We start from the raw sequence: 20,498 nt of genomic DNA on the forward strand, positions 1-20,498 counted from the left end.
GTCACCAACATTTTTACGCCTGTTATGTGTCCAATTGAATTAACACGAATTCCATTTCGGGGTTTTGTAATTGACTTACTTTATGCTGAACAAAAATATTAATAGGTTAGGTACTTAATATACATTGTATAATACGGCATACTTCTAATTATTCAACACTTACTCAAGACTCATTTAGGTAACTATAAAGATAAGAATACCTATTAGGCATCAAATAAATCGCACCTCCCGCGACAAGCACTTTCAAAGGTATGCATCCCCACTTCCCACCAATATTGGTACCATTTGAAAGCCTAGTTCTAAACTTCATTAAAGGAAAGGTTTTTACCCCAAAAATGTGTCTTTAGAAGGATCTAGTGTCACTTCTTAAAGCGACAGGAGTGCCAAACGGTTATGTAATTCGTCAAAAGTAGTTATAGACATTCTAAAGTACTGGAAAAACCTGTCTTCATGTGCTCGTAGATCTGGGTATAATGTATAGAATACACCTAATGCATCTCTTTTCATATTAATTGGATGAACCCAATAATTTCTTGATATTTCTTTCCAGCGCAGATATTTTCGTCTTCGATATAAAAGCCACATTGCAATTATTTGTTCACGGTCCATCTTTGAAAGTATGAAATGAACGAGACTGTACTCTTGTCGGCTCTCTAGTCGATACTGCCGTCATTAACCGGGGCGGGTGAAAGCTCATTTGACGCCGGGTAGCCGGCGCCGGATAGCCGGCAACCGGAACGTGTGAAAAGGCACTTATGGTTATAAAATTGTAAAATTGGGATTAATCGCTATCCATCTGTTAAAGAGGACACGTGAGATCATTACTTGTTAGGTTTTATAACCACACAATTTGGTCTAATTGGTACCACAGGTGAGCCCCACCCAAGTGAGGCTTTTTTCAAGTCACATTTATAGTACCTGTTAATTGTTTATAAAAAAATATAGCTACATATATGTGTTTTTCTTTTAGTTTATAAATTATTGGAATTTTTAATAAGACCAATATTGGTGGGGTACCATGATTGTGTCAGAAGAAAATCTTTAAAGTTGTTGCCGCGGGAGATGCGATTTATTTGATGCCGAGTGTATTTTGAACCAGGTGCTGTAATTAGTACTTTGGAGATAATAGCTATCAATTGTGTGATGTACTCACAACATTTGAAATAGTCTTAATAAAGGTTTTTAAGGATTTTATTACTCGTGACTACTATCCATGACTGGTAGACTACTCGCACTTGACAGAGTTCTTTATTAAGTACTGTAGATTCACAATTTATTGAAATATGTGTAATTTTAAATCCAGAGGTGGAGATGGGATAGAGGGGGAAAAGGAAAAAGGTTTTAATAAAAAAACACTTGCAGTGTATACATATATATATTTAACATTGATCAGTCTAACTAAACAATTTGCAGAGCAATACACGAGTATACATAAAATAACATACATTTATATTTTAACTCTAACTAAAATGTGTCGTTTATCATTTCTATTTAAATATATTCAACTCTGATGTGCGTATATTTAGAATCTGTTTTATTATCATATCTATTACTGTGATCATAAGTTGTAAATATGGCTGTATTTGGTGAAGCTACATAACGTTCAATAAATTCCTATTTTCTGCAACTACTATGTGGCACAGTGAGAGTGTCAATATCAATTGACTGAGATCTCTATTTATAATTACTTTAACACGTAAATGATTCAAAAAATAATTCGCTACTGTCAGGTCAGACCTGACCGGTCATATGAGACACAATATTATATAATATATATTCTGTTACGTAACATAAGTTCTTTGGAGTCTTAAATTCTTAACTATTTCAGCATAGATATTTAGAATCTGGTTTTATCTTGAAATGCAGTAATCAACTATTAGAATTAGTAGCTTTAAAATACATTTAACATCCATTAAATATTTTTCGAGTAATGTAATCAGATCTACTTCTTAAACATTGATAAAATGTGTATTTCCTTAAATAGTACCTACTTACACTGTTAATAGTGTGATATTATGTTTCTCTACTGTCTTCATCTTTGGTAACATTGACTATACGAATACATAGTTGCATTAGTGTGTATGCATCATAATATAGTGCAGAAAATCTTGAAATACTTCCTTCTAAATACTATTACTTATTTTTATCAGTTTTTATAACAATGACCGTTTAATTCGAACGCTATATTGCGTTTTGTGAGCCTGCAAATATGCTGCCAAAGACTTCATAGAGATACATAATAGAGTAAACTCAACTTTGTAAGGCCTTAAACTTTTAGTTCTTTGGTAATGTGCTTACAGAATAAATCGAGATTTCATTACATAAACATTATTTAGCTAACAATTCAGTACGGGTAAGTAGGTAACTTGAACTCTATATACACTTCCGTGGCAGAATCGATAAGATATGTATCAGGATAATGTATAGTTACGTGTAAATATAAATATAATATTAATAATATGATATACAAATCAAAATTATTTAAATCCTTTAGTAATTATAATATATTTCTTTAGATATTCGTATAATTTGGTTGCTTATCATAGTTGCTATGTATGAGTATGGAGTTTGCCAACACACTGTTTTACTAAACAAACTTTCCCAGGTTCTCAAGTTGCAGAACATTTTACGAAAATGGGATGATCCAACACAATTCCAGACACCACGAATACCACGATTAGGTCTTTAACTCTTTAGTTAGTTTCGTCGAGCGTGCTTTAATATTCGTTTACATAGTAACACGTACAGATGTCGCGTTACTTACCCCTGTCCAATTTAGTTATTTCTGCTCTTGCACATTTTACACTTCCCAATTTATTATGCTCTTTCAAATATACCATTGCATCCGGTTATTTTTAGATTTTTTTTGTAATTTATTATTCTATATTGACGATATCCATATTGTTAAGCTAAGTATGCGCTAAATATAATGCGCTCGATGATATTCAATATAGGCCGAGTAAAATAACGGGTAGTAATAATAGTTACCAAAATGGATCGAGTAGCGCAGATAACAGACGAGGGCCGGGAAAATGGGCCCTTTGTTTGTCATGGGCAGGTGTCGTGCACGGATTGGATTTCGGCTTGTTTTTACTGGCCTATGTACGGTCCGCAGTTCTGTTTGCGATCGACCACCTAAAAGATCTTTTTGCCATGTCAACACGCGAATTGCCTGTTGTCTGCACAACCACATCAAAGCTAAAAGTTTTGTTCCCGGAATCGTATGTGAGAATTATTACTTTAAACTACGAGTCGAGATCTGTTACTTCAGTTATGTACCCTTTTTGCCGGTGTCAGTCAGACCCTCGACTGGTCCGATTTATTAGTCCGTGGAAACAACTGTGATAGGTAATAAAAACTAGTTGAAATGTAAAGTATTTTCATATCTTAATGGTGACACTGTAAGCCGTTTCAGATTTTAGGTCTTATTTGTATGTAAATGCATCTAACTCTTTACGCCATTTTAACGGCATTAAGAATAGCTGAAGGGGTTTTGTCAATAGAAAGCGGAGGTTGAAGTCTTTGATCGTTACAGAATGCTCTCGGTGTTGATGGACGAGTCATCATTATTGAGATCTTACTACATTTACCTGACTACTAAACATGTTAAATCCGCTTTAAACGCTCTAAGTTGAGCTCACCTAAACACGATGCTTAAACTGACGTTTTCATTAGTTACTAACTAACAAACCATTTTGGATCCGAAAACGTGCTTAACATGTCGTCGAAATACGAACATGTGGTCTAAGTGTGGATGCAGTGGTTTTAACTCGGTGTTTGTCAATTGAACTGTTAATTGCTAGGTTTAATTGTCCATTGGGGATTTTGTAGGTGATAGATCGTGGCACACAGTGAGGGTAAAATTAGAATCCAGGGATGAAGAAAGAGATGATTTTGAAGAGTAGCACGAGGATGTAGCGCCAGGGTTGGAGGAGGTTCGGCGCGAGGGCAGGCGCGCGCGGGGTTGGCGCGGCGAGGGCCAGTTAATCCTTGGGCTGCGGTTTCACTATCTCGCACTTGCCGGGGGTGGCCGGGGTCGGCTCCTCGGTGAACATCGGGTTCTTCACCTCCATGTCACCAGTCTGATGCACACAAAATAAAATTAACTTGTGTAACCCTAAGTGGTCGCATGAGGTTGCGGTAACAATAGATTTCTATTGTGTCTCAATCCACGGGTAAAGGTTGAAGGGTTAAGGGGCTATAATGAAGTTTGCTCCGTGGGACGTACGTTGGACATGTTTTTCGCAACAATATGATGATAAATTGGGGAGCTGACATCATTCACGAATAAAATCTCTAAATATTCTTAATTCTAGCCCCGAAAACTCAATTAATTTTCATTGAACTGTGAAATTAGATTTTAAGTCTTCTTGAAAGAAGTCAATGAGTAGGCAAACAAGTGACGTCATTCTTGTTTGCATTGCGATAAAAAAATCTATGGAAGAATGTTCCGAGCTTATAAATGTACCTATGTCTATTTTGGTGATGCCGAATACATCGGAAACAGTATCTTTATATTAATAAGGGGATATAATGATAAGATAAGAGATAAGACCAGTTAGGATTTAGAGTTTTCCCACCCAGTCGCTTACAATCGGTATTCATATTAGCACGTGCCAGCGCGCCCGTTCGCAAATGAATGCATGTTCTTTACACGTGGCAAGTAAGTAAGCGGAGCGTTCCACGCTCGCGTCGCAATGAAATTATTTAGTCACATAATGTAATATCTTGAACAACGGAACTCTGCACTACGGTATACGAAGCCAACAAACCAAAATGTCTGCGATTTTATAACTAGGTATTTACCTACAAGATTTATTTGTATGTGGAAATGCAGTCGTCGAACCATTCTACGACAGGTAGCGTTGAACGAAAATTTTTTAGAGATTGTTCTTGAAGGGTTAATGTGACTTGTGGCAGAGTTGCAGACATACTTAGCCAAAGTGTGACATGGAGTAATAGAAGGAAGGAAAGCGACAAATATGCAAAGAAAAAGGAATAATTCAAATTATACATCACCGTGGCAAATCCAGGGCACTCGTAGACAGTGTAGTCGCCCTCCTCGTTCTCCTCCTCAGATTCAGGGTCAGACACCGATCCGCTGCGTTGCTCCATCCCGTTCCTACATTAGAAAAAATCAAATTAAGCTTCAAAAAATAAATTAAGAACTAAATTTTATTTAGCTCGGTCCTTGTCATAAACAGATTACTAGGTAGGTACTTTGAAAACTTCTAAAAGGTGAAATGGCAAAACATGACGTAATGGATGGTAAACCTCTTATTGTTCAAGTATAAAATATCTTCACTATAAGAGCAAAGTATTGCATGAGAAATAACTGTATTTTCTAAAATAATTTTACACTGTTCTGCTCAGTTCTTGTTACTTACTGTCGACGCTGTAAAGTCTATCTTAGCAAGCATAATGCCAAGTGCATTTCTTAACATTATTTATTGGAACGTAATAACAGTTCCATAAATAGAGGCACTTAGTCTTGACGTTTGTTAGTGTTTTAAAGTAAAAAGGTACAACTCAGCCTTAAAGTGTCACACCCATTTCAAGTTTAGTTAAAGCAGAGCGTTAATTTTTAGAAAATAGTTAACATTTTAATAAACAGCTAAATTTTTATAACGAAAACAGGCTGGCCATACAAAAGGTGGGAAGTAAAATTTTTTGACATGTATTGATGAAGTAAAGTCTAGTCATGAAAAATATAAGTTTTTGACACTGAGGGGTCAGAGCGTTAGCTTGAGTTAGGGCCCAAAGTTCTTTTTTACCTAATGGTTCAATACTTAGTTGACTTTATGATAAAAATGTCTATGAGAAGTAATAAAGACGATAAAATTTCAAGTATTTCAGTAATTTTTATTTACATAATCGTCGCGTCGCGTAGATAAAAAGTTACACAAATGTGAAAATGGACATTTGAAAGAACGCATGATACTCGTAGTTGGATGGCGAATTCAGTTCAAGAACAAACTTTTTACTTTTCCATTCAAAAAATTGGTAATATTGGCAAAGTGAAAAGAAGCCAAAAGGGAAAAGTGTTTTCTTTTTTACTTAAACCATTAGAGATAATAAAAGGATATCATAAAGTCAACTATTCAAGCATTAGGTAATAAAGAACGAATTTTAGGCCCTTTAACTCAAGATGGCGGCCAACGCTCTGTCTGACCCCTCGAGGTCGAAATCTTTTTTCATGACTAACATATTTTACATCGGCTGTGGTTATTCGTAATAAATAAATAAAAAATAGTCTATACTTAATCTATGCAAATCAAAACATTTGACTGTCCACCTTATGTCGGGCAAAAAATTATAATGACTGGAGTAACTGGACCAAAAAGACAGATAAAGTGGGTTAAAATATCAGGATTGTGTTTTCGATCAAGATATTTTATATCAGAATGTCTGTCAGTCAGAACTCATACTAAAATAGAGTTGATATACTTAGGGCGTTTAAAGTAGGAATTCATCTATCGACTCTTTTATTGAGATACTCGTTGTTTACAGCTTCAATTTTTTGTGCTCTATGATATATAAAGCACACATGGATCGAATCGAGCGAATCCCAACTATCCCAACTAATATTATAAATGCGAAAGTAACTCTGTCTGTCTGTCTGTCTGTCTGTTACGCTTTCCCGCTTAAACCTCGCAACCGATTTTGATGAAATTTGGCATAGAGATAGTTTGAGTCCCGGGAAAGAACATAGGATAGTTTTTATCCCGGTTTTTGAAACAGGGACGCGCGCGATAAAGTTTTTCTGTGACAGACAAAATTCCACGCGGGCGAAGCTGCGGGCGGAAAGCTAGTGACTTATAAACTAAATCAAAAGCTCAAGCTATCTTTGAAACGCAGCAACGAATCAACAAAGAAAACAAATGAATGAATTCCCCGATTTTTCACAGCGGCAAACATTTCACACTTCGAAACATATCCACTTAGAAATACTTAGTCAAAAATGGAAATTGGAAACGAAACATTTCTCGTTTTCGTGCTGTAATGTCGGCACGTAGCACGTGTATCGAAACCCTTTCATGCATTCCATGCTGGAGTTTGAATTGACTGAACGGAATTTTTCCACTTTAATTTTCTTTGCTGCTATCTCGTGGAAATATACTCGTAATTGTACTATACTATACTCGTTTGAAGCCGATAAACGCATGGAACGAGAAGACTTAGAAAACGTTTCTAGAGAATAAATACCAAAGCCGTGAAAAAGTGTTTGTGGGTATAGAAAAATATAATAATCTGCATGAACGCTCCATTGCTTTGCTCCACGACGACAGTATTCGTGTGCAGTCATTGGATGAAAATCGAATATTGAGTGATTCGTTGAGCAAAGCTTGAGAATGCCAAAGAGCAAGTTTGATTCCATTTTGAAATTCTGATGGCGGTAATTCGGTGCTCGTTAGCGAATACAATGGTGCTCGCTCTCGAATTTTGACACACGCTAGTTAAGGGACACCATTATTCCACGAACGATGCAGAATGAAAAATACAGCTCCACATTCACTTTGAAAATTCTGTTAGAATTGTAGCTGGATGAAAATATTTTTATAGCAAACAACAAAGGCGAGTTTTGCTTTAAAAACGTTCCTTACCTTTGTTTAACCTGGAATATTTTTCCTTTTGTTCTATTGCCAACTTTAAATGGAAAATAATACATTCTCCACTGCATGGTAATACCCATAATTGTTGTATGTTTTGATTTAGCACACACTCTGGTTTCCTTTGTTTATTATCCTCAGATGAAAATGATTGCTTTAATGATTTTAAGTTCATTACACTTTTGAAATGAAATCAAATCACATTATTCATCATAGGTGATAAGTACACAGTTGATATGACAGTGTGTATGCAGTTACTCGTTAGATGCGCAATGGCATACGAAATTACTCTCTGTCTTTGTAAATGCAATCTATATATATAAAAGAAAGTCGTGTTAGTTACTCCACTTATAACTCAAGAACGGCTGAACCGATTTAGCTGAAAATTGTCAGGGAGGTAGTTTAGAGCCAGGAGAAGGACATAGGATACTTTTTATCCCGTTCGAAATTTTAAAAAAAGTCTGCTTATTTATTGCCATTAAGGCGGAACAAAGTTCGCCGGGTCAGCTAGTTAGTAATAAGCGTCGTGTAGCTGGAATTTGGTTAGGACATCTCGCAAATTGCTGGCAATTAAGTAGGTACCTACATCTACATATTCCAGGCACACATAAAGCTATTTGTTAATCATTGTAGAGTTGTATTTTACGTTTGGTTAGGTGAGCTGACTGGGATACTTTTTATAGCTCACTAGCTGACCCGGCGAACTTTGTTCCGCCTTAATGGCAATAAATAACGGGATAAAAAGTATCCTATGTCCTTCTCCTGGCTCTAAACTACCTCCCTGACAATTTTCAGCTAAATCAGTTCAGCCGTTCTTGAGTTATAAGTGGAGTAACTAACACGACTTTCTTATATATATTAGATAATACAAAATGTGCCTGTTTGCTTGTTTTGTTAAGTTTTAACCACCAAACTTGTACGTCGGGGGTGAATTGTAAATTAGTATAGGAAACCTCACATAGCTCAAACCAGAATTGAAAAAGCTGTTTAAAAATAGAAACTTTACAACTAGTTTTACTGCCGCATTCAGATCGCGTGAAGGGCGATAAAGGTTTTCTGTGAAAGACAGGAATTCACGCAAGAGAAGTCGCGGCCAGCATTGTTATTTTAGTTTGAGTTTTATTGACAGGCATCTACGAACTCCCAAGACCGGCGGTAAACCATGTTTGTGCATTGAGCTGGAATGGGTACAGATGACATCACATCGAGGTGATCACACACCTATGTGGATGTGAAAGCTTCGGCCAAACTAACGCGTTGATGAGAACTTATTGCTACAAATTTTAAACTTTGGCTGAACCATTAGATGTTGCAACCAAAGTCTATAGGTTGATGAGTCTACTTACCTTTCCATGGCTATGATCTGCTGCTTCTGGTGCTGGTAGTGGTACATGTGGGCCGAGTGGGCCAGCTTGCGATCCCCGGACATGTCGGGAGTGGGCCCGGTCACCCCGTAGGCCGGGTAGTCCACGTCAGCGGCCATCTTAGCTTTCTTAGACATCCTGATAAACGCAAATTGTGTAAAACATTCTCTTAGGAACCAAATATAATTATAGTGTAGTAGTAAGTTTTAATAAAAAATCAGTCAGATCCGAAAAGGAATGATCCCAGTGCTCCGTTACTTACGCTCTACCTATTTGAGGGTGTTTTTGGCACTCTTGTATATTTTTACTAAATTAAATGTACTTAAATAAAATAAAACACGTTTTGCATTACTCACTGGTACCAGACGAATCCAAGCGAAATTATAACCAGAGTGACAATAGTTGTCGTAGCGGTTATGACTGCCACTCCGTAAATGGAATGGTCAGTTTCCATTGTGGCGGGTTCCATCAAATGAATAGATTTATCCGTTGTTCCAGAATCATCACCAGAGCTGAATCGTAAGAGAGTGAGAGTTAATTGCACGAAAATTTACCAAAGTTCGCAAGCTCCAAAATACGTCAAACATGTGATCAAGGGGGACTTATGATCACGATTGATTTAGTTTTTTATCATGCGAATGTTTTGTCCAATTGGTGCGTGTCTCAAGACACGGGTGCGCGTCGAGGATTGTCTTCTCCGTTTCTCGGTTAATTTTGAATTTGGATGATCGATCACTCGAGTCGAGAGGATCGGCTCGTGCATACGACCCCTGAGCACGCCAACACTAAAAGTGCACATTCGCTGCCTACACACAGGCACTAATTACCACAAGACTTGCTACACAATAACACACAAAAGTGCCGACAGCTTTTAGTCAAAATGATTTGCAGTGAAACAAACAAAACATTTTTTTAAACCAGGTGAATATTCACTCTTGATTGATGCATTCATTCATTGGGTAGCTGTGATCTGTGTAAACGAACAACAGGAATAGGACTTTGGATTGGCTGAACAAGACAAACGAGTATGAAAAGGAGTATGTGTGACGGCGTTTACCAAACCAATCGATCAATTAATAGATCGATGCTATCAATCGACTGTGGAATAAAATGATATAAGCATTAGCCTGCCGATAGACTTTGGCAAGTAGTAGTATAGGTAATCGTTTTTTTTTTCAAAAAGAATTGGTCCTGTATCCTGATAATACAGATTTTTTTTTCTCAACAGTTTAGGTAAATCAAATATGAATCCATGTTACTTATTGTGCATAGAATGGTAGGACCTACGATAAATAGATGCAAGAGTGATATTTATTCATAGTTATTCATATGAATTCTAATAATGGTACATATAAAATACAAAGTACGTTCGCGCACGCACACACACACACACACACACATAAACACGGTCCAATTATGCATGCATAAATATTATAATTTTCATAATTTTTCTTTTTCGTTGTGGACTGACAGTTGAGGTCGCATATGATATAAATAATTTTGTTAACTTGTGACAAAAGATTGTCTACATGACAGGCTTAGCCTAGCGTAGAAATCTCAGTTACTTTATGAACTGAAGCGTATGTCGGTACAACCTTAGCATTAAACGGGTCTTTAAGGAAATGTATGTACAACAATGCAATGTAAGAAATGTAAAAAATGTTAAAGTTGTTAAATAAACTTTTATTATTTATTATTATTATTAAAATATATTTGTGAGACAAGTTGTAACAAAACCTTTAAGTTAATTTGTAACAGTTTCAACTACTTAGTGAATGTGCGTTGTCTAAACGCACAAACGCACTAATTAAGAAAAAGAAGTTAAAAGCTTTTTAGGGGTCATTATGATCCGCAAATCATAAATGAAAAGCAGTGATTTAACTTTAGTAATAAAATTTAACCGGAGATGCTTCTAGTCTAGTTTTCCATTCCAAAATACGTACTCTTAAGTTCACGACTATCATTAAGATAACGTTATTAGGATGCTCCAAAAAGCTATGTTACAAATTACGTGAGTTTAGAGTTAATTAAGAAAAAAAACATTGTTACAAGATGCCCCTCGCTCTCCCACTGATATACTTGGTCGATAGATAAATCGATTTACGATCGATTGGTTTGGCTACACCCTTATTCGATAGTCTGCATGATCTGCATCCATTGCAAGATAATTGACAAATTAATGAAGCGAAAAATCAATTTTAACAACGTAACATAAGACCAGAGTGATAGGTTTGGGACTTATGCTCAACCAAAGACTAATCAAATACAACTTTAGTACAGATGGGACAGTTAGGGTATCAGAGGAACAGAATTCTAGAAGGGAGATTAACTCTACTGTTACGTAATTGTAATAAGATGCGATGAATTATTATTATACTAGATGAAATCTATCTAGTTCTAATCTACCGATCCATATATTTTTGTGATATTTGATGGGGAGATACAATTCTTCACTAACTCGAGATTCTGTATTAAGAATCATTTTTAGATGGCTCTTCTGGTTGAACTATCAGGTCATGAAAAAGTCGAGGGCTATATCGAGCTGATTCTAGATCTTTTTATCTAAAATATTCTAGTAAATTATTGAATATTGAAGGGATTGTTCAAAGTGAGATATTTTAAAGTACGTAAGTTCATTAAGATTATTTGATCAGCAAGCACTTCTACACTTTGATATTACGAGAAATAATATAGCAGACTTAACGAGAACTCTAGCAAATATTATTAATTATTCAACGTAAAATAATATAGCTTTCACGGCCTGGTAGTCACTTCGAAGAAGCGCCGATTTATTATAAAATGTTAATGTATTTCCACATGATTAGACCACCCTACAGCATAATCGAACATTGTTATGTAAACGTTCACAAACTTTTCAACATTACAGGGTGAAGTCGAAAACAATTGACGAACTTTGAGGGGTGAGCTTTTATGAATACATACCTACCTACCTATATGTTGTGAGGATAAAAGAAAATTGTTTATTAATGACCTAAATAATCTGATGATGAGAGAGCTCTATTAATTAGTTGAGTCGGGTCATAAGTATCGTAAAGTTTTTATAACACTATCAATCCCGAAAGTATTTTGCATGTAAATTTAATCATAACAATTTGGACCCGTTAAATTTAATCAACTGTTTTCAAATTCAACCTGTGTTAAAAAAAACACCTTAATGAAGGTTATTTTAAATTAGCAAAGTTATTTTCATACAAAGCAAGTTTGCAATCGTCTGGAATAATGATCACACAAAAACGTCATGCTGTTTTAATTAAAATCGAGGGATCAATCTATAAGCGGACTTAAAACTATACGTATTGGACGGATTCACAAAGGACATGCTCAGTACACAGGGACCTAAAATACATAGACACGGGCTTGAAATTGGATATAGGGTAGGCCACAATTAATTCATAGCAAGAGCATCTAACTGGTACCGACAAATGGACAGACAAACGAGGTGAGAAACAAATGAATCGATTATCAGGTGCGCATCTATCTTTAGATTTGGTTGTTGAGGACACTATGATGATCAGCGCGGCATTCGACGGCGGCTGCCTCCAACTGCTGCATCTAACAGACTTGCGGGAACGGTGGAAGATCAATGCAGAGTAATAAATCCTAGATCACCTTTCCTCGTCAGATTCTGTAGGACTAATTTTTAACCACCGTAGATTAGATGGCATTAACGACACGGGAATCCTATATTGTTTATTAGCCCTGGAATAGACACTATACTGTCGACATTTCTAACTCTTGTAGAAAGAGGTCGCCCATTGTTAAAGGATTCGCTGCCTTGATTCCTAAAATACGCTATTGTTTGTAGGAAGAGCCATTGTTATGGCCGAAGCTCTAAATAGGCAACGTTAACCTTTATTTTGTTCTTGATTGGAAATTGAAGTGGCAATTTTAGTGGATCATGGAAGCAATTCCTTACAATGGCTGTACTGTTCCTTAGGGCTTATTTGCACATTTTAATACTAACTAAGAAATGTACTAAGTTAATTAAATTATACACAAAATATGGATAAGAAAGTAAGTCATAAAGTAGGTAACTCGTATGTAATAGGAGTCATAATTTTATTCAAATAGAACAAAATAATAATAAGAGTAATTATAATGCTAACCTGTCACATAAAAAGTTTAGTCAATTAAGTCAGTATTGTGATATTTCGACTGCTAAATCCTAGATTCGTTAAAAAACGTTGCGGGTCCAATGACAGTTTAAACGTTCCCCCGGGAACTTGACCTTCATCGGTTGGGTATTTATTGGCGGTCAAGCTGTAGATCTATCCTGGCTACGGTGGGTAGGTACGAGAGGAGGGTATAAGTAGGTACATACATAGTCCTGTGCCAATTTATAGAAAAATTATTGGTCAAAATTCCAATATGACGATTATCATTTGTCGATGACGAAGCGAATCAAAATGTCAGTAAGGTACTACTCGATCTTTGCGAGCGCAGCTTTGTTAAAATTAGAAAATATACAAACATACCTATTTAGATGCCTGGTCCTACTGAGTACTGTTTTATTGCCTTAACCGTAACACCTACAATTACCATTTCAATTGAAATTGAATCAAAGGGCTTATGTACGAGTATTGTTACATTGTTATTGATTGGACGATTGGTTTCTGACCGAGATTTGCATTATATGTTAAACAGAGACACCTAACTGTGACATGCATACGTACTGTATTCTAAATTCCAGTTTGCTTTCGATTCGCTCATAGAGTCTAACTTTATTCTATCTGTGTGCCTACCATGACTTTACGTTAGGTGAGTTCGCTAGCGAATACGTCAAAAAATTCTATGAAGGTCTTATTTCTTGAAAGTAGCCACTAGGGGCGCTGCACAATATGTCATACATTTAAATGTCATTTTTTTACGCAGTCGCTAGCGAGCACACCTAACGTAAACTCATGGTAGGCACACTTATGTATATTGATATAGTAGGTACTTAAGAATAAATACCAGAGAAATAAATATCTGTACTGTAGTACATACGAATACACTCAACCGCTACAAGTTTTATTTACTTCTTTTATTGCGGGACTAGATGTGTTACCTACATAGCTGGGCATTAACTCGTTAATCCGTTAATCGTTAATTAACGAAGTTAACATTTCTATTAACGGATTAACTTTTAAGTTAACTTTAAAAAATGTTAACGGACTCGTTAACTTCCGTTAAATTATCCTAAGTCCGTTAATCGTTAATCCAGGTACCTACTATTTACCAAAATCATGCTGAAAAACGCTAGAAAAACGCGTTCTGACAAGTACGTTCGGGTTTCCAGAACTTCCAGAACCCTAAACATCAGTTTTTGTAACCAGATCACTAACGACACTTATTAGTATGTGTGGGACAACTCTTGCAAATGAATTTAAGACCATTTTTCTCAACCGATTGAGCTGAAAGGTATACTGTAAGTACGATGACAATGCAATGTTATGGTACCATTGAGCTGGTCGGATGATGGAGTCATGAGGTAGGTAGGAACTCCTAAATGAAAAAGCGGCATCGCATCGAATTTGGGTTCGTTGGATTTGTCTTTTTGAGCACTTTAGTACTAGATGATGTCCAGGGTCCTGATGATGGAGTCAGAAGGTGGCCATAGGAATTCCTAAACGAAACGGTGGAAGCTTATCGAGTTTGGGTTTGCTGGATTTGTCTTTTCAAGCACTTTGGTGCTAAATTATTACAATAAATAATTGAACCAAGGCTCTGAGATTGAGATACTACCACAGAATAATAATAAGTACTACGTACAGAAGTTTTACTTCGCGAAGGTATTTAAAAAAATGTATGTTCAATGTCATTAACAATATGGTGTAATTTAGCTTGTCTCAAGAGTCAAGCACCATTTTGTTGACAAACGTCAGTGATCGGTACTGCGCCGAAGCTATAGGGCTGACTTCGGTAAAATGATGTGACGTGAGGTCCCAAACTGCAAAAAATGGCGGAGGAAATACATGATTTAGCATGAATAATATTAATTAACTACTTATTTACCTCTCAGTGTCTTCAGGCAACTTAAAAAAGTACATTCTGTGTTTTTATTATTATTTAGGCAGTTAAATACTGCACAGTATTTAGTAAACCATTTTCTTTATTTTTTTCCATCATAAACAAGAATACGCGTGCGTCAATGTTCGCTCGCATGACTCACGGAGATGAACAGGCCTGATACTACTTACTCAAAATTATAATAATTAAAAAACTTATTTAAAAACAAGATTTTATTCTGAAATGCAGTTGTACTAAAACGAAAAAAATAATTGTAGTTACTTATGAAAGGTTCAATTAATTTCGAAAGCTTGTAGCACAAACATAAAAGAGGAATAAATTCCATGCGCGATACAAGCTTTCGAAATTATTTGAACCTTGCATACAATTATTTTTTTCGTTTTATTATCATGTGTTAACGGATTAACGATTAACGTTAACTTGCGTTAAATCTTGCAAAATTTAACGTTTTAACGTTTAACGAAGTTAATTTTTATATTAACGGTTTAACGATTAACGAAGTTTACTATTTGATTAACGGTGCCCAGCTATGGTTACCTAGAAGTAGCATTCGTTTACTTTGAAATGAAATATTTTTCCTATCAACTGGAATCATTTTTCTGTGAGTCAAAGAGTATTGAGGACATCGATGGTCTGTTATATACACATTTGAAACTTTTGAAATATCTCTATTGCTTTGCTCGGTTGCGGTCCACACAACTTTACATTTATAGTTGCAATTTACTGCGAATTCTCAATAGATAAAAACTTGGGGTAAATAATGTTAAAGTATGTATTTTAGAACTCGCTTTAAGTTCAGTATTTATATTAGTCTTTTTAGAAGGTAAAGTAGCTTTAACAATCAAGTATTAAATTGAGCTTTAATGAGAACTGCGTAAATTCTTCGTCACAATTATAAGTAACTAACTTACGGTCAATTTAGTTGGTAGTTGAGATTGATTTATCGTTGCCTTATACCTTTTTTGTAAAGGCTAATGAGTAGATCGAAGTACTTTTCAATATATTAAAATGTTCTCACTTATGAAAGTAAAGTGCGACGTCTTTAGATACCTCGAATGCGGTTTATGCAGTTGAACACGGTTTGCTAAAGGATATTACTGTAATTGATCCCTTTTAGTCTCGAGCCCTGGTTTTTATTTGTGATGCTTTTAGCGCTAAAACCACCACTTGGAATCACATCTGATCGCATTAAATAGCTTTACCACCCAGCTATTAGCGCGGACAACGCTGCATCTGTGGCGGAACGTAAATATCTGGGTACCTGGCTGTGTCCCATTAATGGATTTAGGTATCAGGATCAAGCATTAAAACGTATAATTATGAAGGTTTAGATTCTTCTCTTCTTCTACACTAATACTCTTCTTACTGCCTCACAAAGAGATGCTTACTTACTCTCAAAGGTACGATAAAATCTAAGTAAAGTCACCACAGACTGTCGAGTCAAATTCATTCAGTTGCAACTACATTAGTAGGCACCTACATAAAAGTGCAGAAATAAATGAAGTTCATGATTAAAATTATTTAGTTCTGTTATAAAAAGAAACAGATATTTCATTCATTAAGCCAAAATTCTCATCTGCATGCGCATCATTATTTATAATTAAAATTTTTAAGCATCTGAAACTTGAACTCCGTGAAAAATAATGAATGTTCTTAGTTAACTCACATAATTAACGCAAATTGTGCTGCGCTTAAGCCTCGCTTACAGGCTCTTTGCAAAGATAAATCTAAAGGCTACTCCTAAGTGGAGATTGAGTAAAGCTCAGCCACTCTTTGTGTGGCCGTTAACGTGTTAATTGCTTGTGAGTAAAATGAAGTTAGTTCCGTTAACCGATCCAATATTCCAATATTGCGGCAAGCCAATAAAGCTATTGCGTTAACTTAATTGACGCGCAAAAACGATTTGATGCATCGGAAATCCACAACGCCCGAGTAATACTATGTCGAACAATTTAAAGGATAAAGCGTATATGTAGGTACCTAGGGTAGTTCAATTACGCAGTTAGCGACAAAAACCATCTGTGCTAAAAACTAGTTAAAATCTATCCGAACCCCGTCCTAAATTCGGTTTCAAAGTTATCCGTGGCTGCATGCAAATTCATGCTGTAAATTAAATTGCATCAAAGGCGAAGTGTGTGCATGAGTTAGATTCTTTTTTACAGGCCCTTTGTGTTACACGTGCTTTGTTATACGTGTTTTTTAAAAACCACCACTGTATTTGATTACCGTCTTTCCATTTTACAGACAGGCCGGTAAATGGAACGCGATGTTAAGTGTAAAAAAATCGTAGAAAAGTTCGCACAAAGCACACTTAAGCACACGAAATAATTAAAAAGTCCCATTATAATAATTGGGTAGTATTTGGCAGTTGGAACATTCGGTATGACGAAAGGAATACATTATTTTTTTCTAAAATATAAATGTAAAAAGACTGCATTCGACATAGAATGCCTTACATTGTTTAACTAGGCAACAGCTAACTTAAGCATTTCTTTTCCTTCTAAATAACTGGCGGACTTTATTGCATTTACTTTCGTCGCCAGCTAAGTGCCATCCCGCCAGCAGCATTTCATCGTACATTTTTGCGGTGCAATTGCGTCAACTGCACAAAGAGGCTACCGTTTTCATTTCTTAAACGATCTTAATGAACAGATTCCATCAAGGGTGCAGCTAGACCACTTACTCGAGATAATAAAAGAATATCTGGAATCCTATCCTACCCTCTAATGAATAAAGTAACTTGTTGGTTCCAGAACAATACGGAGGTAAACGCAATATAAATTCTTTTTTAAACACAATTTCAAGCCAAGAAACGTTTTCAGGTAGGTTCCATAAAGTTCTATAAAGTCACTTCACTCATATTTTGTTAAAAGTGTTACTTTGTAGGTAATTGCCCCGAATGGTTATTTAACTAGGCCGGCACACTTATGTAGTGTGTTTTAACTTTTATGTGCACTAGATAAATAAATAAATAGCCCGGTGACAAGATGCATTGCATCCTGCATCACACCCCTGGAGCGCGTTAAACTAGTTTTCCGATACAACGTCGTTTTTCCGCTCGGAAAGTGTTGCGGGACTACGATAATCGTATTAAAGTGGCTCGTTTTTCTCTTGTTAAAAATTTCAAAAGCGACTAAACCCTCATCCGATAAACTTTATGACGGTGACCAATAATATTAGGGCTTTAGTATCAAACACAGGACTCTTTCATATTATTTTTTCGTAAGGCGGCTATAAACATATTATGTAACTACCTACACGTTAAAATAACATTTCAGATTATATTTTATTATTATTTCAGATTGAGAACTTTTATGTGCAAAAGTTTAAACAAATATAAATGTTTATGTTGTTATTCGTAGTATTAGTCCACTGCGCGGAGTTAACACAAACATCAAGCTTTTATGATAATTACCGCTTCTCACTCAGTTTACGGTCAGATGAATATGACTACATTGTCAATGTGGTGACGCGTGACAATCCCCTTACGTAGTAGGTACTAAAATAACACGTCGCTAGTAACTCCTCATGCACTTTATTTCTATGCTTCACAAGAAGTATTATTTCCAACACTACTATTATGGTATCATTTTTCCGTCAGTTATCCATAATCCATTCTCCTTTATAGATATCTCAGTATGTGACAGGCTGCTTTCATATCTTATGACTTACTTTCATTAACTACTATATATATTTGAGATATGTGTGCCTACCATGAGTTTACGTTAGGTGAGCTCGCTAGCGAATACGTCAAAAAATTCTATGAAGATTTTATTTCTTGAAAGTAGCCGCTAGGGGCGCTGCACAATATGTCATACATTTAATTGTGATTTTTTTACGCAGTCGCTAGCGAGCACACCTAACGTAAACTCATGGTAGGCACAATGTACTAGAGATGCGCCGGAAAATTTTGCTAGCCGAACAACGAATGTTGAATATTATCGGGTATGTGCTGCGAGCAAGCGGTCGTATAACAGGTTTGCACTTGTCACTGAAACGCGGGGGAACCTCGCCTTTCTCCGCTATCACCTTCAAATAGTAACGACGTCACTAAAAGCACGTCATTGACCGTTTTGACGTAAATCGAATAGACTTGCAAGTTGCAAGAGAGAGCAGAAACCTTGCTTTTCAAAACCCACTATTCTTTGCTAAATAGAAAAAGGTTGTTAAGTACCACATTTTCAGTTTAAAAATGATAACTGACAACTTAGTACGCATCAAATATAATCTCTTAATTTTTGATACGAGTATATTAATAAGAACAATAGGTATACATTGACTCATTCGATGGGTTTATTATTTTATATTTTTATATTCATACTTATTATTTTATATTATAAATATTTGATTATGGTATTTTAATATTGAATTAAGCGTATTATTTTTTTTTAAATATCCTTGGACATTTTACACTGCGGTTCTAGTCCCAAACTAAGCAAAGCTTGTACTATGGGTACTAGACAACGGATATAAACATACTTAAATACTTTTTTTTGTAAATACATACTTATTATACATAGAAAACACCCAGTCCAATACAAACAAATATGTTCATGCACACAAATGTTTGTACTGTGCGGGAATCGAACCCGCAACCTCCGGAATAGTAGTCCGTTTCGAACCACTACACCAAACGGCCGACATTTGTCAAATAGGTACGCAGAATTTTCGGTCGAATACGTATACGGAATAATAAATGAATACACGGCGCATCTCTAGACTCTATGTAGATTCCACCAATTTGAATCCTGAGTCACGTCCCTTTAATTTGTCTGAATTGGTAAACTGTTACCTTACTGCAGCATGATTGTGAAACATTTCAGCAATAAAGACATTGTTTGAACTTTGAATATAAGGATCAAATGTCCGTGAAATCCCTGTATAGGTATATATAATAGGTAGATAACATGGAATTTTCAGACTTATGAATTTTTAAAATCCGTAACGTTGTCAGGAAAAACTATGAGTCTAGGAGGCTTCGTTTTTATCAACGCTTTGAAGTTTGAAGGGTGGCGCGTGGAGGTCAGGATTCAATTTGTTTGACTTTTTCCTTAATAACTAAACTGTATTTCATTAATTTGTACCCATCAGAAACAGGAAAATATACTTACAGCCCGATTCTCAATTTATCTAAATTTTCGGCGATTAGTGTTTTAGTGCGACTTAGATTTGGGTTCTGTCGTATTTGCCTAGGCTTTTCAATTTGCACGGATGGTTGGTAACCGCTTTCGGGTAAACCTCCGATTTTCATATCAGCTAAAAATAAAATTCATTTTAATACATTTACGACATGACTTGATTTTAACAAATTGTTATTAATTAAAATAATAAAGACAGCGTCCATAATTGTATCTAAAATGATACCACACCAACTCTATAACATTATGGATGCAATAAATAATTGAGTATGTATCTATTTAAAGCTGATTTGTAACCTTCAATGCATTTTAAATTTTACAGGAAAAGCTTCGACGTGGCCTTTTCATTTATGCAT

The 20,498-nt window shown here is 35.8% G+C and overlaps 1 protein-coding gene across 2 annotated transcripts in view; it reads right to left on the reverse strand.

The window, feature by feature from the left end:
- Window positions 1-1,486: 1,486 nt before the first annotated feature.
- LOC114362850 (uncharacterized) overlaps window positions 1,487-20,498 on the reverse strand; it is a 36,395-nt gene continuing 17,383 nt past the window's right edge. The window contains exons 4-9 of one of the 2 annotated variants that reach the window (XM_028318404.1): window positions 20,116-20,260; window positions 12,605-12,694; window positions 9,331-9,486; window positions 8,957-9,112; window positions 5,020-5,122; window positions 1,487-4,082 (exon numbers count right to left, since the gene is read on the reverse strand). In XM_028318404.1, coding sequence (XP_028174205.1) covers window positions 3,984-4,082; window positions 5,020-5,122; window positions 8,957-9,112; window positions 9,331-9,486; window positions 12,605-12,694; window positions 20,116-20,260 — 749 coding nt within the window. In that variant the 3' untranslated portion in view covers window positions 1,487-3,983. The remainder of the gene's footprint in view (window positions 4,083-5,019; window positions 5,123-8,956; window positions 9,113-9,330; window positions 9,487-12,604; window positions 12,695-20,115; window positions 20,261-20,498) is intronic. The other variant, XM_028318405.1, reaches the window with a different exon arrangement.

Source organism: Ostrinia furnacalis, unplaced genomic scaffold, assembly GCF_004193835.3.
Source record: "Ostrinia furnacalis isolate ACB-3 unplaced genomic scaffold, ASM419383v2 OfSCF6815, whole genome shotgun sequence".
Taxonomy (NCBI): domain Eukaryota; kingdom Metazoa; phylum Arthropoda; class Insecta; order Lepidoptera; family Crambidae; genus Ostrinia; species Ostrinia furnacalis.